At 38.1% G+C, this 24626-nt stretch overlaps 1 protein-coding gene across 5 annotated transcripts in view; it reads right to left on the bottom strand.

The window, feature by feature from the left end:
- The window catches only part of PCLO (piccolo presynaptic cytomatrix protein), a 414175-nt gene that overhangs the window by 382852 nt on the left and 6697 nt on the right, over positions 1–24626 (bottom strand). For all 5 annotated transcript variants that reach the window (XM_047694735.1, XM_047694734.1, XM_047694733.1 and 2 more), the window contains exons 2-3: positions 22933–24502; positions 2021–3424 (exon numbers count right to left, since the gene is read on the bottom strand). In XM_047694735.1, the coding sequence (XP_047550691.1) occupies positions 2021–3424; positions 22933–24502 (2974 nt within the window). The remainder of the gene's footprint in view (positions 1–2020; positions 3425–22932; positions 24503–24626) is intronic.

Genomic DNA, 24626 nt, shown 5'->3' on the forward strand with positions numbered 1-24626 from the left:
GTTGGTTAAGCAGCTGCCTTCAGCTCAGGTCATGATCCCAGCGTCCTGGGATCGAGTCCCACATCGGGCTCCTTGCTCATCAGGGAGCCTGCTTCTCCCTCTGCCTCTGCCTGCCATTATGTCTGCTTGTGCTTGCTCTCTCCCCCTCTCTCTCTCTGACAAATAAATAAATAAAATCTTTAAAAAAAAAAAAAATTAAGAAGAATCTCCTTTTCAAATGAGCACCTCCCCAAATTATAATTTTACCAACACAAAGAAAACCAAAGATTTTCCTAAAAAGTTTATCACCTTTCTACCCAAGGGCTCTCATTTCATACCTCCAGACACTGACTGGATCCTCATAATTACTGTGGTCCAAATATATACATATACATATATGTACACACACACATGCACACACACAATCCTCCCTCCACACTACACTTTTTTTTTAGTGTGCCAAAATACATTTCAAATGTAGACATTGTTTTGTTTTTAGTGATGCCATCTGTTTTATAGCTATTAAACTGTACTGTGTTGACACCATCAGCTCCTCATTAAAGGGCAAAATTCTCTAAGTCTATGAAATAAATACAATTGTAATGGTAAAACCAAAATTTTCTGCTTCATGAATACACAACCAAAAACAACTCTCCTAAATATATGGGAGAAATTTAAGGTTTGCTTTTTGTTTTGCTTTTGCAATGAATCCAAACCGCTGTAAGTAATAATTATAGTTGTTACCACTCATGAAGTGCTGAGGGAAACCAAATTTTATCTGCCTTTAAAATGGTTCTCAGTTAACTCTATTCTTCACAGATAGAGATGATAAAAATCTGCTTAGGTCTGTAGAAAAAACGCTTTCACTTGATGCTCATTATTTCAAAGCAACCTAACGCCTTTTAAAAGTAAAAAATTAAAAAATGTATAATTTGTTCTCTAAAAAATATTAACTCAAAAACAACACTAAGAATCTCTAAACCTCCTTCTGTATAGTTGCTAAAATCTATTCAATTTTTCCATTCCAATGAATTGCAAAATCAAAGAGAGTGAATAAAATAATCCTTAAGTATTTCTGATTTGTGGAAAAACAACAATTATTTAAAATTCAATCGCAAAAAGGTCTATTAAACATCTAAGATAGCAATAATCATTTAACCCTTCAGTTTCCCAAGATGTAAATATTCTAACAGCCAAACACACCCATAATGTTTACAGATTCATTCTTTTATAATTCTAATAGGTAGAAATTTGCCCATCTATGTTTTGGTCATTTACACCATGGAGAAAATGTCTCATCATCCCATTAAGAAAAAAATTAAGAAACACAGTTCCTTGACAGTCACTGAAACCCATGTATCTGTTTTTGTTTTGCATTTATTTTTGGTTTTTTTGCACACTTCTTCTGAAAGTTCTCTATGATATTTATGGCAGATAATAGCTCAAAGAGAATTATAAGAAGTCTAGACCTAATAAGTTGAAACCACTGTGTTCTAGTAGTCAATATTATTAACTTACCCTAAGTGCTTAAGAGTGTTTGTAACATAACAAATTCGTGTTCTTTATGGATCTGTAAGCAACCAAAACTTTCTCCAAGGTAGTAGAAGCAGGAAGGACCGAAGATCATGGGAACAGTAAATTACAACTACTACCTGGTATGAGTAAGTGAAAACCGCATGGTACTCCAAAGCTACATATCTTTCGTTCACAAAGACTTGGGATGGGGATAGAGCTCAGTGGTAGAGCGGTTGACTGCACAAAGAATTGGGATAATTGTTATTTTAAATTGTCAGCTTATATCACCTTCTTAATTCTGGTGCCTCATCGAGAAAAGATATAATTACATGAACTTTTAATAAGAAATTAAGCCTGTAATAAGTAATTGAAACTTCAACTGTGCCATCAAGATTGATAAAGCTTCTTTCTAGAAATGGGTATTTTTGTTTTAGGGGGGCATTTTTTGCTCAGAAATTCAGTTACCAAAATACTTCAAAATAAATGTGATATGCTCATGTCCGTAAATAAGATATAAATTGCTTACCTCTGTCAAGTGTGGTGTAGGGTTAAATCCACAGAGATTACACACTTGATTCTTGCATTCCGTGCAAGTATTGAAGTTAGGAGGCGCCTTCGAACCGACATTGAGTTCAGTTTTGCAGAGAGGACAGGTTGATTCTGGTTTGGGAGTCTTCTCCACCTTGGGCGTTAGGACAGGCTTTTGAGGCTCCGCTGCTGAAGGTTTGCTCTCCTTAACAAGTGGAGGCTTCTTTTCCGTTTCTGTTCTTTTTACGGTTGGAACTTGTTCAGCTTTGGGCTCTAATTTTTCAGCCACTGGCGCTTTCGTTTCTTTTTTCACAGGCATAACCTTTGCGGGTGCTGGTGGCCCCTGACCTGTGGCTTTGGGTGGCCCCTGAGGAGGTGGTTGTGGAGGAGGAGGGCCTTGTTTTGTCGGGGCCCCAGGCCCGCTCTGAGACTGAGACCCAGGCTGGCCGGCGGTGGAGATCAAATTTGATGCCTGGCTGAAGATCGATGCTCCAAACCCAAAGAGCTTTCCAGTCACGGTTTCTTGAGGCGTCGTGGGCTGTGACCTGGGGGCATCAGTAATACTTCCCAGATTCAGACTGAAGCGTCTTGACTGCTCCTGAGGCTTCGGGGGCTGCTGAGATGGGGAGGCAGTTTGGCCAGTGGTAGGTCGTGGGCCTGGGGCCGGTGGCGACCCTTTTGGCATTGGCTTGGCATCTAGCTTCGGACTCATTTTGGTTTGTGCTTTCTTGGGTTCTTCCCTCTTTTGAACTGAATCAACTTGCTTTTGACCTTTAGTCTCTGAACTAGGCCCAGGGTGTGAAAGAATTTTTGAATCTGATGCAGGTCGGGGTATAACTTTAGAATCGACGAGGGTGACTTTTTCTCCCGTTGGTGGAAAACTCTGTGAGGTTTTGGCAGCATCTGTTTTCGGAGGAGGGGCTGTTATCTGTTGATCCTCCGACTGTACTTTGGAGCTTGGAGTATCAGGTTTTGCTGCTATTGGTGCTGAGGACACAACGTCTGTGGCTGGTTTCACCGTCTTGGGCTGCTTTGGTTTATCCTCAGCCATGGGGGCCTTGGCCTGCTCAGATGGGACCGAAGGTTCTTTGGGAGGGACTGGCTTGGATGAAGACTCAGCCACAGGAGGCTGCTTGGCTGCAAGTGGGGGAGATCCGTGAATGGTTGGTTGTTTCACTAGTGGTGGGGGCTTTTTAGACTCAGGGGCCTTTGAGAGATCCTGTTTGGGTACAGTATCCTTCTTTGGAGAAGTCTGCTGTGGCTGTGGAGACGGTTTGCTCACTGCGGATGGAGGAGTCACGGTGGCAGTCTTCGGTTTGGGCTGAGGGGATGGTGGAACTGGAGCCAGATCACCTCCTAGAGCTCTTTTCATCTGACAGTTTAAACAGAGCCACTCTTTTATCTAGAAATAATATGAAATAATGGTCAGAGACAGTAACAATGTGAAGACACAAAAACGTAATTTTAAAAATGCATGGTACCGTTTGAAACTATGTTGCTCCTCACTTGAAACATATAGATCCCAAATTATTTTACTTAATTTATATTAAAATATTATAATATTAATTATACAGAAATATAATTAGTGAACCTCAGAGAATTAAGCACTCTATATTTTTGGAAAAATAAAAAGTAAAAATGAACATAAAGTTGTATTTTTTTCTAATGTTAATTTTATTTTGTGGTTTTTTTTTTTAAAGATTTTATTTATTTATTTGAAAGAAAGAAAGAGTGTGAGGGAAAGAACACAAGCAGGAGGAGCAGCAGAGGGAGAGGGTGAAGTAGACTTCCCATTGAGCAGGGAGCCCGATGTGGAGCTCCATCTCAGGACACTGGGATCATGAGCTGAGCCAAAGGCGGCTGCTTGCTAAACCAACTGAGCTACCCAGGCACCCTAATTTTGTTATTCTTTGCCCCTGATTTACTGTAAGTTTGTACTCACAGAAATAGGAAACACTGTATCATAAAAAGATGAATTATAACAAATTAGATTCCATAAATTACTTCCATTAGATATTTTTTCTATTGGTGGCTCATATACAGTTTTTAGTTACACAACCCAGTGTAAGCCTGTCAAATTATTAACACATTGCTAATTTCTTAAATTAGCAGAGCATTACTTTCCCCTCCAAGGCGACATAATCAAGTGTGTGAAAACAAAAATTGTTAACCACACTGGGTTAGAAAGAGAACATTCTCTGTTAAGAAAATAAAGAAAAACCAATGGCATCTCTTCAAATTATCATAAATAATAGCATGATTTAACAGAAGAACTATTGTTTCCTTATAATTTTATGAATATACTAGAAAGAGCAGTGTAAGGAAGCAATATACTTATTCAACCGGTGAGATATATATAGATGTGAGATATACAACACATATATAAACACAGGTATAGGAGTAAGTACATCTGTTCATTTCATGTTGCACCAATTATAAAGAGATGCTGAATTGGATACTTATTTTAGAACATAATTTAAAAGTATCTATGGGTAGCATAAGTCAATCAGAGAAAGACAATTACCATACGGTTTGACTCATATGTAGAATATAAGGTATAGCACAGAGGATCAGAGGGGTAAGGGAGGCAAAACTAAATGGGAAAAAATCAGAGAGAGATGAACCATGAGAGACTCCTGACTCTGGGAAACAAACTGAGGGTTGTGTAAAGGGAGGTGGGTAGGGGAACGGGGTAACTAGGTGATGGGCATTAAGGAGGGCACATGATGGGATAAGCACTTGAACACTACATCAAAAACTAATGAGGTACTATCTGTTAGCTAATTGAATTTAAATAAAAAACTAAATAAATAATAAAAAGATAAATAAAAGTACCTATGTTTGGCATTTACCTTCTTTAAATTCCAAAATAATATGTGCATATTATATAAAATTTTAAATTCTTCCAAAGTAATTCGGAACATCAAATTCTATATGATACAATCTTCTCCAACCAAAATAACCAATGTTACCAGTTCAGCACTGAGATTCTCTGTACAGAAGTCTAATGGTGAACAAGTAAATATGTGGAACAGAGTTACCAGAAAAGTTTTCCACAGTATAAAAGTATGAAGTGTTAGGCTGGCAAAAAGCATGTTCCTTATGGGCAAACAACTTCCTTTTGAAAAGAAATTGAAATAGCCTTTCCTAAACTCTTAAAAACTTTTGTCATTTAATAGTTTATACTGTGAAGCTGTTTTAGTAAGAGAACAAAACTTTATTGAATGATTTTCTTAATATAATGGCTTTAAAGTAAAAAAGCACGCTGAATCATTTAAACACATGCACTTGTAAAAAAGGCTTATTTTGCAATCCCAGGGAAAGCAAACTTTTGTTTAGAGAAGGTTAAAGAGATTGTCAACTCTAACATGTTATATTTCTGTTTTAAAATATGAAATGAGGGGCGCCTGGGTGGCTCAGTGGGTTAAGCCGCTGCCTTCGGCTCAGGTCATGATCTCAGGGTCCTGGGATCGAGTCCCACGTCGGGCTCTCTGCTCAGCAGGGAGCCTGCTTCCCTCTCTCTCTCTCTGCCTGCCTCTCCATCTACTTGTGATCTCTCTCTGTCAAATAAATAAATAAAATCTTTAAAAAAAAAAAAAAAAAAAAAAAAAAAAAAATAAAATATGAAATGAAGTAAAATTAAAACATTTGTTAAAAATGGGTAGAAAGTGTTCATTACATTTGCTTTCAGTAAGGGTATTGAGTATCTGTGTACTTGCAATATTTTTAATATTTACTTTTCTGTATGTTTGAGGCATTTCACAAAATAACCTTTTATTATATAAATATCTGAATTCCAAAACATAAGCAATTGCTACTTGTGCCAGTACCCTGACAAAAGGTGAGCTAGAATGTAAGGAAATTTTCACTCTACTTTACCCCCTTCTTGATGGATATAAACTCCTTCATAAATAAACTTTTACCTACTCGACCATCTCCCCCACTGTCAATGTCACTTCTGCTGTTGTACTGTTCATTTTTGCTCATTTGTCTTTTTCCACAACCTTAAATGAGACATCAACTCATAATTATGCAGACAAAAGAAAATGTAATTAAAAGCATAATTCTTTACCTATGCTCTGTCACTGATTTTTTTTCCTGTAAAACATTATGAGATGTGCATCTACATTAACCACAGTAAATTATAAATCCCTAGGGTTACTGACTTGCATTATAGTTAGCTGCTCTTAATCTTTTTGATGAGTGTTATAACCAAAGCAGAAGCAAAATTCATTCACCTATTCCTTTTTAATTATTTTTTTCTTTTTTAGTAAGCTCCACATTCAACGTGGGGCTTGAACTCACAACTCGAGATCAAGTCTCATGTTCCACTGACTGAGTCAGCCAGGCACCCCCACCTGTTTATTTATTTATTTTAAGGTTTATTAATTTGAGGGAGAGAGAACATGGAGGGGAGGGGCATAAGGAGAGGGAGATTCTCAAGCAGACTCTCTCCACTGAGCACAGAGCCCAATGCAGCGCTCAATCTCATTACTCGGAGGTCATGACCTGAGCTGAAACCAAGAGTCTGACTCTCAACCGACTGAGCCACCCAGGCGCCCAAGCCACCTATTCATTTCTTTATTCAAGTATTTATTGAGCAACTTCTACTTGGCACAGAGCACAGAATAAGAGACAAGAATCTCCATCCTCCTGGAGACTACACTGTAGTAAAAAAGTCAGATAAGAAACAAGTTAATCTATAACTTGAAGATTATAGATATGGACTAAGTATCTGATGATACTGTGATGACTACTTTTTCCTTTCTTCCTAACAGGAAACTTCCTCACACCCTCCCCACTTAATACTTTCTCGGATGTGAACTTCGGAGCTTCATGTGTAGCGAGCCTACCTAGGCTCTCATTCCATTTTCAAACCACTGTAAAATCAGAACACTACCACAGCATACCAAATGCATAATTTACACTAGTAGTGGGAAATACATTTTATAGTGCCCTTATTCCAAAATCAAATGTCTCCTTGTATTTTATAAATGTTTATGACTCGTTTCCACGTAATGACACAGGGAGGAGTTGGGAAGAGAGGTAGAAAACCCAAGTCACTGCCTCTCCACAGAGGAGAATTCTGCTTTTCTCTTAACATACCCCTTTTCTGAACAGACTCCACTGCCCCATCTTTTGTCCCTTTAATGACCACATTTTCTTCATTTTGATAAAAACACGTAACAGCCATTTTGACCCCTCAGTGTTCCTCCTTGCTGCTAGAATATGGGTTAAAATCATTGCAGCAAACACAATATGAAAAGCTTTTTATCCTCTTAGGATTTTTTTTTTTTTTTTTTTTTAGAAAGAGCCTCCTTTTATATTTAATTCTACTGGCCAAATCCGTTGCAACTAGAAATGATTTTTATCTCAGCGCTTAACAATCTAGCACTGAAAACAGAAGCAGTTGCAATTCCCTGGTTCAACTGGAAAACAAAAACAAATGCAAACTTCCTATAAACTGAGAAAATGAAAAAGTCTACAAGCCGCCCCAGCATCAGAAACCACCTTGTACTTTTCCGCGGGGGCCTTGTCTTCCACCACGCCAGCAGGGAGAGGAATGAGTGATAATAGCACCTTTCTCCTCTCAGTCATCAGAATTAGAAATCCTGTGGTATCTTCCCTACATTCTCAATTATTCCTCAAGTATGTCTGCACTGCTTGTGAAAGGTAATTTCCCATATCTCTTTTCACATTTCCAAAGCCAACCCCCCTCACTTGGCCTTTGTCACTGTCTAGATTCTTTACACCCTCACAAAAAGATCACCTGCGTAAAACCACTAACCACAGAAGGGGTTGGTTGACTCTAACTACTTCCCCTTGCAACTCAATGCCTCTCCCAGAACTGTGAAATGAAGTTAATCTTTTGCAAGAACTTCAAAATATATCATTTTGAAATGTAAAATGCTAGTACTTATATCATCAATCTATTTTCAGGTCTATATACCCCAAAGATAGTAAGTAACAAACAGTAAGGACTTCCCGATAGTGGTCTTTCCACTGATGCCCTGGGGTCTAACTAAGCCTTTAAGCATGACAGATGCCCACAGTTTTGAGCTGTTTTGAATTAAATAAATTAACTGAAAATATTTGTGCTCTTCAAGCTACAGCTTTCCTGTGTTTACTCTCTTAATTCCCACTGTTTACACAGTTTGTAGGACACGCTGCTGCCTTCGTTTTCTGGTTGCATGCCATGAACAACCTATCCCCATTTTGAGTCAAACTCAAAGAGTCCCTCATAATCACCATACCCGCTAACCATACATATTTTCCACACCTCAAGGCAATAACTGCCTGTTTCACTTCCAAAATTAAGCACTTATTTCTAAGTCTGAGCAGAAATGAACCTTAATTTATTACCATCACTTCCTCAGACACATGCTGCCCATTCCATTTGTTACCCATGTCTATAATATAGTTGGTTCTCCTATGTCTACATGATTGGGTCTTCACTCCATCGTAGCCATGAATGAGGATCTCAGAATATCTTAGTCCTTATTACTTCTTCCCCATGCCACAGGAGTCAAACAAGATCCAAGGCCAAGGCTGACTCAGAAGAAGGCTTCTACCAATATTTCATAATAACTTCCTCTAACTAGCACTTATTGGGGCACCTGTTGTAAGTGCAGTTATTGGGGCACCTGGGTGGCTCAGTAGGTTAAGCATCTGCCTTCGGCTCAGGTCATGATCCCAGAGTCCTGGGATCAATCGCTGCCTCAGGATCCCTGCTCAACAGGGAGTCTGCTTTTCCCTCTCCCTTTGCCTCTCCCCCCGCCTGCTCATGTGCTCTCTCACTCTCTTTCTCTCTCTCTCATTTGTGCATCCACTCTCTCTCCCAAATAAATAATTAAAAATCTTAAAAAAAAATAACTAGCACTTATTCCCTAACATTACACTATAATCATCCACATCCACCTGATAAATGATAGGAAAAATACAAGAAACAATACCAGGGAAGCCCACAACTATATCAATGTGTCCAGTAGAAGTCTTATCTTCAAAATATAAATATTAAAATGAAATAATCCAACTTTATTTGAAAAATATGTCATGCTTCACCTATTCCTAAATTCTAGAGTTCATATAATAACAGGAAAAAATAGTCATCTTTTGCTTTTCCCACCCATAGCCTTACTTATAGAATACATAAATGAAATTCAAGGTCTGGAGACACAACTGTTTAATGAGCTACCATAATTCAATTAGTTCTGAGGAAAGGAAAAAAGAAACACACAAAGTCGTTCATTCACTCCTCTAATTTAATAATCTGAGTAAATGGGATAAGAGACTGGTTAGCCACGATTTCTGCTCATTCTCAGGTCACTGTATACCCTAATGCAGACGTGCAGTACAATTACTAAAACACACCTCCCTGTTGAATCCTATCCTCTGGGTTATTTATTAGAGCTATGATATACAGTAATATAAATTCATTGGCTAAGGACTTTGATGGATAATCATAAATGTATTATTTAGACGTCTCAAGAAGTACCACTTAAGATAGTGAGCTTCACCTAGAGAGTTTCAATTAACGTTGCCACTATCAAAAAAAATTACCCAAAGTTTTGATTATTATTGATTACTAAAAAAATAATATTCAGAATTTTAAGAGTGTGTCTTCAGTAATAATTGACGATAATTAACTCGATGCATCTAAGCACTGAGGTGAGTTGGCAAATGTTAGGTTTTTTTTTTTTTTAAGATTTTATTTATTTATTTGACAGACAGAGATCACAAGTAGGCAGAGAGGCAGGCAGAGAGAGAGAGGGGGAAGCAGGCTCCTTGCCGAGCACAGAGCCTGATGCGGGGCTCGATCCCAGGACCCTGAGATCACAACCTGAGCTGAAGGCAGAGGCTTTAACCCACTGAGCCACCCAGGTGCCCCAAATGTTAGGGTTCTAGAGTTACAGCATATTCTTGCTCACAACTGTTATTCACCTATTTAGCTTCAAAATGGAATGAATATTTCTCTCTCTCTCTCTCTCTCTCTCACACACACACACACACACACACACACACACACACACACACACACACAAATCCAGAAGGCCTAATGACTAACATCTACCCTTCAGTGCACTCCAAACTGGAAATTTTAAACATAAAATCTACATAAGATTTACAATGGAATCTCTGCTCAACACAGCATAGTACTTGGAATAATGGAACATCAAAAGAATAACACAACGTTGGGAATTTTTACTTGCTGTGTTCACACCATTCACATTTGCTGTTGAATAAATTTTCTTCAGTTATGCTTTCATCCTGCCCGTCCCTATACAATAAAGACTGTTGGGTTCTTACTTCTGAAAGCATAACAACTAAACTTTTCAGCAAACTGTGACATCCACATGTACCACTTACTCCATCATGGCAGTATCCTCATTCTCTCACGCGTGAGTGGAATGCACGGCCCAATGTGTATTCCTCCTGCATTCACCAGAATGCTACCCATCTTTCGGGTCCACACTGAATTTCCTCCTTTATTGCTTAACATTCTCAGGTCTGTCCCTTCTCAACTCTTCCTGGCATAGTTTGAACATTGAGACTCAGAGAGTGCTTTCAATTCTTCTCCAATTACTACTTCTTCCCTCCTCTTTCACATGAACTCAAAAGAAAGCACCGACTTCTCATCAACTATTCTGAACTTTTTTCCTATTTCTCATCGAATTATCTTCAAATATTTACTGAATATGTTATTTATATTATTTAGTTCGAATGCCACAGAAAATATAATTATATAACACACATTATGTAATCACATAATGTATCATATTATAAATAGGAAAGCAAGCTATCGCGTGAAAACAGATTGTTTTCTGCTCTTCGAGGATTGCCTAAGCCACATGACCTCCTCCACAGAGGCAGCAACTCACTGACAGCAGTCTGGCTGCAGATGGCTCACTGTGGTTGACATCTTTAGCTATGCATATTAATGCACAATTTATTTTAGCTAAAAACAGGACATTAGCATTTCTCAGAACTGTGATGACATGCTTAGCAAGTGGGTGCAACAGTTTTATTTAAAACAATCCATCCAGAAGTTGGATGGATACAACCCTCTGAAAGCGTGTGGATTATAATTTCTGCTGCATAATTCAGCAGCCGTCACCATACCTTGTGAAACATACACCAAACACTTTCCTTCCTAAAGCATAATAATATTTACCAAATACTAGCAATAACGTATAAATCCTCAAAAAATAGGATCAAACGATAAAAGCATAGTTTAATGCTTGTCAAAGCGGTCTAAAACCAGAAAACCACGTTCATCGAAGCAGAATTTAAAAAATAGTTACTGTATGTATATGCACAAACATGAAAATACCTTTGTACTCTATTACAGCCACAAAAAGAGAGGAGGATCCCAAATCGGTAAACTGAACTTAGATACACTATGCGTTAACACTTCTGAGCTGTTTCTCATATGGCAAATTCCAACTCTGATGCCTTGAATGATTAACATGCACCTTGAATTATTCCACAATTTTGTAGCCTGCAATCCAAGAGTTTCAGTTAGGCTGTGTTTGCAAAAAGCGTATTGAAGTCCTCTTATTTCATTTAAAAATTGAAGAAATAAATTCCATTAATGAAAAGAACCAAGGGTCACCTAAATTTTATGAACTCATTATGTAGGCTGAAAACTATGTATCTTTAATTCAATCAGATGCTAACTGGAATGAAGATAACCACTTGTATGTTGAGTCAGAAAGGAAAAAAAAAAGCTTTTTAAAAATATATATGGCATGCTTAAAGTATATTAAATCTTGTGAAAAAACAACAACAAAAATGCATGAGGATTTTAGCCTCTTTTAGCTTTCTATGAATGGAAACCACTTAAAATTTATTCAGATTTTATACAGTTATATGTATGCCCATTTTCAAGAATGTCTTTAAGGAAAACCTGATTTTAAAATTACATTTAATCACCTTTACATTATTTTCAATTTTTTTATAGATCCTATCCACATTTTCACTACCCTTTATTTCTTTCTGACCCCTCTTCTTATCCCTCCTCCATCAAGTTTAAAAACACATAAAACCACACATTAAAAGTTTTCCCAACTTTTACAAAATTCCCAATCAATATGTTCACATAATAAAGGCTGCCACTGACTTCTTTTGTTTTACATAAGCAGAAATCTGTTCCTAAGAATTATTCCACAAATTCTACTGAAAATTCTGACTTTACTGAACAAATTAGAGAAATGTCCTATTTCTATCAAATGTTTTACAAGTGATTTTTAAAATCTTTATTTTTGATTAGAGAAAAAAAAGAAAAAGTGGTTTATTGTTTTATATTCAGGTGAGACTAGGTCTCATCTATATAAACTTTATTCTATTTTACAAACAAGATTGTATCTTCATTTGCTAAACTATTGCCTCTTCTTTTGGACTCTGATTTCTATTCCTGACAGTGAACAAAGTTATCAACTTCATCATCTGTATTTTCAAAATATAACAGAGTGGCTAACTCAGAGTAGGAGCTCACAGTTTTCCTAAAGAACAAAAAAGAATTCAGCCACGTAAAACTCTGGTTTAAGCAACAGTGAGTAGGAAGGTATAAAACCAGTGTTCTTGGACCTCGGTTTTGTTTACGCTAAATTCCAAAAATAAACTCCCATCAAGAAAGTTAATTTTTTTTAACTTTAAGAATATGTGAAATTTACACACACACACACACACACACACACACACACTCTCTCTTTAACCTAGAAATTTAAGAAATGGTCTGTTTAAAGGCAACATGGTCTCCTATAAAAAAAAAAATGATGTTAAATTTGGGGTCAGCAAATCTAGTTTCCTACATGAGATTCATTGCTAAGTAATTTTGTGACCATGCAAGTCAACTCAAGTCCCTAACTTCAGTTTTCTCACTGACAACTGTAGTTAATGATGATGGCACTATCCTTATTTACCTATCATAGTTTTTATAAAGATTAATAATAACGTTATCTATTACTTTCAGATTCAAAGCATTTCCACTTATATTGCCAAAGGTGATTTTGACTGTAGGAAGTCTTCTACAACATAAATAAGAAAACTAGATATTCAGAAAAAAAGAATGACCCGACCAAATCACAAGTAAGTAGGTGAACTAGGTCTGGCATACATATTTTCCCAATCTAAAATCTCACATTGTTTCCACTTTTCCAAAGGGCTTTCTGATGATAAATTTATAAAGAAACACTGAAGATTTCAAATTGCTTTACAATGCGAATTATGATTTCTTTACTCTATTACTCATCTTCAAAATGTGGATACCACCTTATTAAAAGAGCATTAAATGACAAAATGCATATAGAGAGCCTAGCGCACAGTCTGAAATGCATAGTGTTCAAACTAAGATCTCTCCTTTCTGTCATGGAAGATCAATCTCCCTTTTCCTGAAGAAAAAGGTAAGAAACACTGTAGAAAAGTTGTTGCTTCCTTATGGAAGGTAACAAGAACTACTTCAAAGTAAATTCGTAGGAATATCAGCAAGAGTAAACACGTGTGAGGGGTAGAGCTAGGACGACACCCCAGATCTGATGCCTTATTGATGCACTTGATATTGACATTTTTAAGGAAAATAATTAGAAACTAATAGATTAATTACATTTTTCCTTCAATGTATTATCTTTGAACTATTTCTAAGAGCTTACTTTTATCTGAGCTAATTAAGATATGGACTAGACGTGTTAGAGATGTTTTCTCAAGGGATGTGAACAATGAGCACGTTAACCCATCACTGTATTAAGTTTACTGATCCAGCAAATGATTTTGTTTAGGTGCAGGGATCTGCTTTCACAGCAGAACATCTGTTCTTACCAAGCTATATAGATCATCATACCAATTGCAATAATATGTAAACAGCCTTAACAGATATGCTAAAAGCTGGATATGCAGAAAGACACCTGAAATATCTAGTCATTTAAAAGCTGAAAGTTAAAAAACAACAACAAACAAACAAAGAAAAAAAACTGGTTCTAATGACTAAACTTATGGGTAGAGCATGAGGAATAGATATTTTATACAGGGAACATCCAAATCATGAGAGAAAAATGTTGCAAACTAGATCCTGCCAAAAAACGAGAGCTAAATACAGTGTTTGTAAACATATTTAAGTAACATAGATTTTTTAAAATGATTAATTGGGTATTTCCATTCCTTTAAATTCATTGGAAAACTGTTCTAAATGAAGATAAAATAATTTTGTTATGGTCAGGGTATTCTTGGGTCTTTTTTCTTTCTTTTTTTTTTAGGGTATTCTTGTTTTAAATCCATATGATACCATATGGATTCTCAGAGAAGAGAAAAAAGTTCCTTTATCTTTAGAATATAAGAACCTCATACTTAGAATCAAGGGAATGTATTTCTCTTCACTGGATTCAAATAAAAACAGTGTCAGTTAAAGCATACATGACTGTAATAAAGGATGTATCAAAAACCAACCAAATTTGCCATCATCGGCATAAAGGCATTTCAAATCATTACCATGTAATTTAGAAGCAAAAGTTCTCGTTACGTGAACAGGTAGAATGCTAAGGCTAAAGGTGAAAAATTCAAGAATCTGAATGCTTTATCCATTCTGTCACATCATGTAACTGTTCAACCAATCATTTGATGAATGAGGACTTCAAAATTATTCAAGTGTTAATTATAACATGAACTTACAAGTTTAAAAAAAAAAGTACAAAAGGTGCAATAAAAGTAAAGTCTTCTCTACCACCAAGCCTTACTCTCCGCCATCAACCAATGTTAAGTTTTGCTTTGAGTTTTTAAAGTGGTTGCCAGTATCAAGTAAGTTTCAATTTATAAATTTCAAATATTATATATTTTCACCTTACTATAAAAGCTACAGTTTTTCAAGACTACCTTACACCGCCACTACTTTAGTACTGTCTTAAGCAATAGCCAAGAAGTTATATTATATTTATATTATATTAAATTATCTTTAATGCATATTAATATATTTATATTAAGTTATACTTAATGCATTAATCATATACATTAACATGCAATAAAGACATAACTTTTTCAGCTTGATTTTTGCATGATCTAATATCATCTCACATTCCACCACGGTTATGTAATCACATTTTAGAAAACATTAATGTCTTTCTAGTTTTCTTCATTTCTGGGTAGAGTCAGCTATTCCATCCCGTTCTTACTTCCCATTTTAATAGGAGAACCTCCTCCAGTGATTGTGATGTCTGTACAATATGTACACATGTACGTATAGCCAGAAAGAGATGATAACTTGTATGCATTCTTTCATGTGTTGGAACATTCTTAGGCTGCCCTCAAAGTCTCTCTTGATATCTTGCCTAGGTACAGAATTCATCTTATCATCACATCTGGAAATTTAAAGAAATCATTCCCCCTAACTATTGTCTTCGGGGTTGATAATGAGCATGGTAGCTGTTTGATTTCTCATCTTTTCATAGACAATACCATTTTTCTCTATGGAAGTCTTCCAAGGTTTCTCCTCATCTTTGGGAATCTAATATTTCCTCCAGATGCACCTATCAGTCATTTTATTCATCTTGCATGGCCCGTGGTTGGGCTGGAACAATCTGAAGAGCTTACCTCCATCATCCTGATTCTTTCTTTCTAAAGCTCCTATCAGAGCTCTTAGGTACATACTTCATGATTTTTAATATATATAGATAACCATTTCCCCAAAATGTCTACAACTCTATGGGCAGGCATCCAGAAAGAGCCCCCACGCAGGAGATAAAATACCCATTCCCGAGCCTCTATGTCACCATAGGAAGTAGTAAAGAGAAAAATCTCAGAATTCTATGCATTTCTGGGTACATTCCCACCCTCTCCTTCCTTAACTTTCTCCACACCCAAGCTTTAGTTAAGACTATATACACAAGTTAGACCTCTAGTCATCATTAAAAATTCCAGATTCCCAAGTTATCCATCAATTCCCAGACTCTAATTCTTCAAGAGGAAGGAACCCCACCATTCAACCCCCTCCACATATGGTCCATGCTCTGACCTTCTGCTACTTCATTTCTCTCCATAACATTTATTGCCAGCTATCACACTATATGTTGTATTTATCACTCTTATTAGAATATACTTTCTATGAGAGGAGAATGTGTATCTACTTTGTTCACTATTAATATGCCCAGAGTCTAGAATGGTGCCTGAAACACAGTAAAGGCTCAGGAAGTAGCTGAATAATTTTTAATTGTCTTAATTCAGCTCTACAATCTGGAAAAATCCTGGGTCTTTTCCAGACCATCAAGTGGACCCATTGAAACTTAAATGTAGAAATTATTTATGAAATATCCTCTTAAATATTTCTCAAGAATAAGAAAAATTTTTATAAATTCTTTATATTTCCTGAATTAACTCCTTCTTATGAAGTCAGGTGTTTTTGCTGTTTTATTTTTCACTAGTTCACCTGGATCCCTCATGTGGTATTATTGCTAAAATGTCAAGTTAGTCTCTTCAAACCAGTCATTTATGGTGAATGTCCCCATTACTTACGAGGTTATCAACAGAGGTTTTTCTGTGTTTGTGGAACATTCTGCTTCCCCATTAGTCCTCTCCTCTGAATGGGAGAACATGGGATGGCAGATGGTCAATGTCCAGGTAAGCCAGCTTTACAAGACTGTATGAGATCAGTGCAGTCGACTCACAGTTGAGTCATCTTTTGTTTGTTTTCTCCTTTAAACCACTCTCTTGTGTCAGAAGGGCATTACTTCTAATCTTCTTCCAAAGACCCTAGTCTTCTCATGAGGGGCCATTAAGCAGCTCATCCCTACATTGGCAGAATGCTTTGGCTAAAGGGAAGGAAAAATACAGCCTCTCCCTACTCACTGTCTTCCCTCTGGAGATTAGGAAAGAGTCCACCTGTCGTATTTTTCCTACCACAGTTTTTTAATCTGTTGTTTGATCACTACCCACAACCCATGACTGCTCTCTATTTTTGTTCACTCCTAGCTCAGAGCTCACAGAGACTCCCCTGAGGAAGCCACTTGTACAGTGGTTTCCTTGGCTCTTTTCTGCCATCTTCTTGCCATTTTCTATCTTCTAAGAATTCAACATGTCAACTTATAGACTACTGGTGGTCTTCCCCATTTTCTGGAACCACTATATATTCAATCTTTCAAGAAGTGGGACTTTTAGAGAGAGGAGGTGAACTGACTCTGCCCAGTCTTCCTTTTTAAGAGGAATTACGTTGCAGTCTTTGCTTAGAATTAGAGGTGCAAGACCCTTGTGCTACATCAGCAAGCTACTAAAAATAGAAAATTCCCTTTTTTAAACACTATTCCAGCTACTCTAACCATCAGGAAGGTCGTTAACTAATTTTCTTTCTCCACAGTTTCCAGTCTCCTGACACTGGGCACAGTGCCACCCTCTTTCTCACCAGTTCTTCTTAACAGATTCTCTCCACTGGTTTCTCTCACCGGAAATGGAAGACACAGCAGGCCCATCCATCTAAAAGAGGTGTGCAGTTAAGTCATTTTGCTGACCTGAAGAATTTCTTTTTGTTTTGTTTTTGTAATAAATGGAGAGAATTTATATGCAAGTCCAGGTGTGTTTGTTTTGGGGGGTTCTTTTTAGCTCCTGAAATATGGCCATCTTTTTGTTAAATAAAATATATGGTATCAGTCAATCAGTCAAGAGACTGATTAACATGTGGGCCATCAGGACCAAAAATAAAATGACCAAAAAAAACCAAAACAAAAACAAAAAGACCCACAAGACACCTTAAATCCACTTTCTCACTAGCATTTGGTTCATTATCAACATTCTGAAAAATGACAAGTCACTTCCTATATTATAAAATTTGATAAAAGCCAGGAGAATTATTAGACATTAGGGCGCAAGTAAGTCTTTAAATCTGCCCCTAAATCTAGCCCCAGGCTACACATCAAAAGAGATAAAGTAAATCAGCAACAAAAACAATAACAAAAAAATGCTTTAGTTGCTATTTAGAAAGCAAATATTCAGTTTCTGTGTCAAAAAGCAACCCCAAAGAGAGAACCTGCATTGTTACGATTTATTCTGTTAATGGACTGGCAAGAAGAGATAGCTATAAACTCGTGTTGGCATCAAGAGTCTAGGCTCAGAGCCAGTAGATTCTTAAGGTTTATTTGGAACAGCACACATCTTGACAGCCAGCAGAGTGGACGGTTTAAATACCATCCTTCACACAGATATTTGAGTTGCATGAGGGTGTGGGTGTGTGTGTGTGTGTGTGTGTGCGCGTGTGTGTGGCAGGCAGGGGTAAGACAAAGCTGACAAATTTAGTTAAGGAAGTAAAAATCCCCTTTCCTAAAGCTTGTGTTTGAATGATGAAACCTCTCTAATCATCCCCTAACTGGTGTTCATTTAAGAGCCAGGGTATTTTTAAGCAAATACGGTCATAATTCTCATACATTGGTAACAAAATATATCCGAGAAATTCTCCTAATCTTTTCCAGAACTGATATAAAAAAGCAGTATTCTACTTAATCCACAGACTAAAAAAGTAATAATATTACACTATTTCCATATAAACATCAAACTTGAAAATAATAAATCCATGTAAGTTAAAGTACTAAAGAATGTCCCACTTCTGTCCCTGTCCTGCATAGAAATACTGTTTACTCAATCTGAATATTTGAGGACATTTTGACCCAGAGGGTTACATCTTCTTCAGAAGATGCAGAGAAGTTCACTTCTGCGTGGGTATATAGAGCAGTTCAGAAGTAGTGATTATTCCCAAAATTTCACCTGTCTTGTCCCTCGAAAAAGCAGCTCTCTGTCTCTATGCAGAGCTCTAATTTCCCAAATGTGACTCCCTGATAATTCAAGAGTGAGAAGCTGGCCATCTGGTGCACAGGATTAGGGAAGGTGCCTTCCTAGAGTTCAGAACCAGAGCCCAGATGATATTTTTACTTATGGGAAAAAGATAAAAGTAATGTTACTATTAATGCTATAAATGAAATGGCTCTTGATTGCTACCTCAGAACCCAACGACTTAGGATAGTGTATCTGTTTAAAGAAACAAGTTGAGAATAAACTTTATAAGTTAAAAAATTATCCATGCTGTGCTATACTGCAACTTAAAAAGCACTTAATATATTTAAAAATACCTTCTCATGCAAATGTTCAGAGAATCCTCCTAAGAACCCAAAATGTTTAGCAGAGAATACATTATTACATTCAGATTTCAAATAATGTCCTTGCTACAGAAAGTTTATCTCATCAATAATGGGAATGGTTTCCTTTAATGAGCTAATGAGGAACACCGGTCCCACATTCCCAGACCCTTTTATAAGTGTCCAAATTCCTCTTCAGATTTCCATCCCAAATACTTCCATTTCCATGAAAATAGTTATGATGCCTGTGCACCCCCACCAGTGATAGTGATGTATTCTTCCTTTAACCTCATAACTTATTCGCAAATGACACTACAGACAAAGGGCTGATAGCCAAGATCTATAAAGAACTCCTCAAAATCAACACACAAAAAACAGATCATCACTTCAAAAAATGGGCAGAAGACATGAACAGACACTTCTCCAAAGATGACATATAAATGGCTAACAGACATGAAAAAATGTTCATCATAATTAGCCATTAGGGAGATTCAAATCAAAACCACACTGAGATACCACCTTATACCAGTTAGAATGGCCAAAATTAACAAGACAGTAAACAACAAATGTTGGAGAGGATGTGGAGAAAGGGGAACCCTCTTACACTATTGGTGGGAATGCAAGTTGGTGCAGCCACTTTGCAAAAACAGTGTGGAGATTCCTTAAGAAATTAAAAATAGAGCTACCCTATGACCCTGCAATTGCACTACTAGGCAATTACCCCAAAGATGCAGATGTAGTGAAAAGAAGGGCCAATGTACCCCAATGTTTATAGCAGCAATGACCACAGTTGCCAAACTGTGGAAAGAACGAAGATGACCTTCAACAGACGAATGGATAAAGAAGATGTGGTCCATATATACAATGGAGTATTATACCTCCATCAGAAAGGATGAACACCCAACTTTTCTATCAGCATGGACGGGACTGGAAGAGACTATATTGAGTGAAATAAGTCAAGCAGAGAGAGTCAATTATCATATGGTTTCACTTACTTGTGGAGCATAAGGAATAACACAGAGGACATTTGGGAGTTGGAGAGGAAAAGTGAGTTGGGGGAAATCGGAGGGGGAGACAAATCATGAGAGACTGTGGACTCTGAGAAACAGACTGAGTGTTTTGGAGGGGAGGGGTTTGGGGGTCTGGGTGAGCCTGGTGGTGGGTATTATGGAGGGCACATATTGCATGGAGCACTGGGTGTGGTGCATAAACAATGAATTTTGGAACACTGGAAAAGAAAATAAAATTTTTTTTTAAATTAAAAAAAAATAATCTCATAGAACTTATCTCTATTCCTACCATGAGTAAATAGATTTGGAATCAGAAGATCTGGTTTGATTTCTGCTTGATTATTTACTATCAGGATGATCTTAACAAGTAAAAAGTAACCATAGCAACCATCAAACACTAGTTTTCTCGTTGTTACAGTCAACAGAATATATGCCCATGGAATTATTTAGAAATTAAATTTTGGTAAAACAAGTAGGAAAGAACTATGCCAACTGTAAAGCCCTGTACAAAGTTACTTCACATATATATACGTTTTTCTGTCTCAAGTACAACTTCTCTTTCTCCTACTTTATTTCCTGGAAGAAAGAACACATTCAATGACTTCTTAATTTTGTCACAGCAATCATGGATGCTTCACAAAAGGCATTTGATACAAACTAGCAGAATGAATGAATGGTTGGATGTATGATTACATTAATCAAGGAAAGTTTCATAAAGCAGATATTCACTGCAACCTGCTAAACATGGAAGGCCAAAATCTGACTTCGACTTTTCTCCAATCTCATTGCCTATTCACACCCCACATCACTTCAACCAACCTAGATTTACCTCTGATTCCTTAAATACACCGTATGTTTTTCCGGCTCTGGTCTTGGGCCAAATCATCACCCCCTTCCTTGCCCTTCATCTGTTGAAACAGTATCCATCCTTAGCTCAAAATTGCTCACATGCCAATTTCTCTATGAAACTTTTCTTAATCTCACCCATTGGAAAGGACACTTCTTATTCTGAAGTCCAGAGTATTTGTCCATATTTCTCATAACTCTTATCATATGACCACTTATTACATTGCCCTTTGCATATATACACTTTGATCTTGTTAAGATCTGTATTATGTTTTAGTTATCTTTATATCCTTCCAAACATGTATTAAAATGTCTTCCATATAGTAGGTATTCTAATAATATACATGGCTTCAAAGTCTGACGACATGCCTCTGCTTTATAAATTGCCCCCCAAAATGACATTTTATGAAATGATCACCTATTGTTTGAAGTCATTACTACGCTCCATTCCTAACATCATCATATAGTATGAGCAGAAACATATCTTTGCCAAAATTTTAAAAGCTACAACCATATAAACAAACTACTTAGAATCCAATTTCCGCTACAATTTGAATGCAGCATGTTCTTATTAATTGCAATGTTATACTAAAGATGGCTTATCTGAAAAGCTAAGGTGCTTAATAGGACTTTTGGATAAGAAGAGTAAATGATACTTCGGAAAACAACCAGAAGTTAACACACTTTTAATTGAAATCATTTTAATCTCTCATCATAGTAAGTATCCCAAGTAACATAACAGCTACTAATAATTATCAATGCTGTTATTATCATAGAATAGATTTCATTTATAACAAGGGTACACAAGTCTCCTCTCTCAGGGATCTTTTAATCACATAATTCTTCATTGCCTGCTGTCAGTTCCTTCTTGGGCTGTTCGCAGACGAAATGCACACATAGCCCACTAAATAGCTGTCCTCCAAAGTGATTTCTGTGCCTTCTCACCAGGTCGGAGCCACCAGATTTCTTTTAAAAATGTATTCTTCTAGCCTCTCTATTCTCACTTATATTATTATCTCATCTTCACTATGTTACTTCTTAACTCCAGAGAATTTCTGAGCTTTTTTGTTGCTCTGGACTTTTTGCCCCTTCTCCCTGAAAGTTCCCAAATCTCTACCTATTAAATCTTTCATTATCCGGCACCTTTAAGTGCTGGGTTAACCTTAACTGACTTCTTGAGAATTATTTTTCTACCCTCACAGTAAACAACGTTGAGCCCATTTGTGTCACTACTGGCCCCTTTACGATTTGATAGGTCAGAAAGTCTTACCAAAAGACTTGAAGATATAAACTGTGGTCTTCTGAGAAGACACCCATCAATGGTGAACCTGTTCTCATGACGTCTTCACTTTACAAACTGACTTATACTGTTCTAAATGACTCTCAACTAATGAGCAAATCACGCCTTCACAGCTATGACAAAATCACTGGCAGGGAAAGGGGACATACAGTTTGGGAAAGTTTATTCAATTTTATATTAAAATTGTATTTGTAATGCAAAAACAACAACTGCTTTCATTTCCCAGCACAGATATGACCCCAGTTAAGAGTATCTTAAGTTGGGTAGGCCGGAGTATGAATTTAAAAGTTAAACTAATTATCACTGCACACTGAACAATAAATATTGCTGTAAGCTCCACAATCAGTAGCGGGGATCTTACAGGACAGAGTGCAATGAGTCAATGCTCAGCATCTCTGACCTAATTTGTTTTCACTTTATATGCCAAACTTATCAGAAGTTGTGGCAATATTTTGGGCTTATTCTTGGAGAAAATATTTAACTTTTTTTAAACTTACAATTGGCAGGGAAGACAAAGAGGAAGGAAGGAAGGAGGGGAGGCAGGAAAGGATGAGAGGAAAACAATATCATCCTATGATACCACGGATAAACTAAGCATTATTTGTGCAAGATAGTGATACGGGTTAAGAGCATGAACACAGTGAATAAATGCACTCACCTCGGTTAAATGAGGATTGGGATTAAAGCCACAGAGGCTACATACAGTGGTTTGACACTCAGTGCATGTGTTAAAATTGGCCTTTTCTGGAACATGCAACAGAAGTTCAGTGGTATTGCAAAGAGGACAGATGGTTTTAGGGAGGCCTTGTACTGGAGTCTGTGCCACAGATGGAGAAGTCAGTGGCTGCAGAGGTTTCCCAGCTCCTGTTTGGCTTACTGGTTTTGGAGACTGCTGAGCTGAAGCCTTTGCTGGGCCAGGCTGTTGGGGAGGTTTTACTGGACCAGGCTGCTGAGGTGAAGGCTTTGCAGGGCCAGGCTGTTGAGGAGGGGGCTTGGCCGGGCCAGGTGGTTGAGGAGGGGGCTTGGCCGGGCCAGGCTGCTGAGGAGGGGGCTTGGCCGGGCCAGGCTGCTGAGGAGGGGGCTTGGCCGGGCCAGGCTGCTGAGGAGGGGGCTTGGCCGGGCCAGGCTGCTGAGGAGGGGGCTTGGTTGGGCCAGGCTGCTGAGGAGGGGGCTTGGTCGGGCCAGGCTGCTGAGGAGGGGCCTTGGCCGGGCCAGGCTGCTGAGCCAGAGACTTTGTTGGCCCAACCAGCTGAGAAGCAGTTTTTGCAGGCCCAGGCAGCTGAGCTGGGGACTTTGGTGTCCCTGGCTGCTGGGCTGGGGGCTTTGCTGGCCCTGGCTGCTGAGACTTTGGTGTCCCTGGCTGCTTCTCTCCCCCAGCCTGTTGCACTTGAGGCTTCGCAGGCCCAAGAGGCTGAGCTGAAGACTTTGGCCCAGGCTGCTGAGCAGCAGGCTTTGCTGTCCCTGGTTGTTGAGCTGAGGGCTTTGCAGGCCCAGGGTGTGGCGTGGCAACTTTTTCAGGTCCAGGTTGCTGGGCTGGAGCTTTTCCAGGGCTTGCTTGCTGAAAAGGTGGTTTGGATGGGCTTTGCAGTGCAGGTTTAACAGATTCTCCCCTTACAGCATCAGACTGTTTGGTCTGAGGCCTGGCTGCATCTCTTTGAAGTGGCCACTGTGCCTGGTCTGTCTGAGGTGACTGAGTAAGCCCCTGAATTGGCTTGCCTGTCCCTGGAGGTTGTGACTTCATTTTTTCCGGTTGCTGAGAAGATACTGATTTGGGAGAGCCATCCTGCTGTGGTGGGACCCTCACAGGTCCTTGCTGCTTTGGACCTGGCTTAGGTGACTGTTGTGATGGAGGCTTTGTGATTCCTTCCGGTTTTCCTTGTTCTTTCTGAGCTATTTTTTGTTTCTTGGCAGTTTCTTCCTGGGATGCATCAGAGTCTGATATCAAATCAAAAGGATTCAATTTATTTACAACAGAGGAGACAGCACTTAAAGGGTTAACCTCTGAGAGGAAGCCAGGCATCATACTAGTCTTGGGCTCTTCCTTCAAATCAGTTCTGGACTTTGATTCTTTCAAGCTAATAGTGGAAGGACTCCTTCCAGGCGACTTTTGCTCTGACCTCAGAGTGTCTGTAGTTCTACTCTTACTGAGACCAGGCTGAGCCGAACGCCCAGGGTCCGGCGGTTTTCCTGGTTGCTTTGGAGGATGACTACTATCCAACTCTTGCTTCCTAGAAGAATGAAACAAAAAGAAGTCAAAATAATGGAAAATATCCCAACTCAAAATAATCTTAACGAGGCATTACTTTCCTAAAGCCTCAAAATTACAGGTGTACAGATGTAACTAGAACACAT

The sequence above is a fragment of the Lutra lutra genome, chromosome 11, assembly GCF_902655055.1.
Source record: "Lutra lutra chromosome 11, mLutLut1.2, whole genome shotgun sequence".
Classification (NCBI taxonomy): domain Eukaryota; kingdom Metazoa; phylum Chordata; class Mammalia; order Carnivora; family Mustelidae; genus Lutra; species Lutra lutra.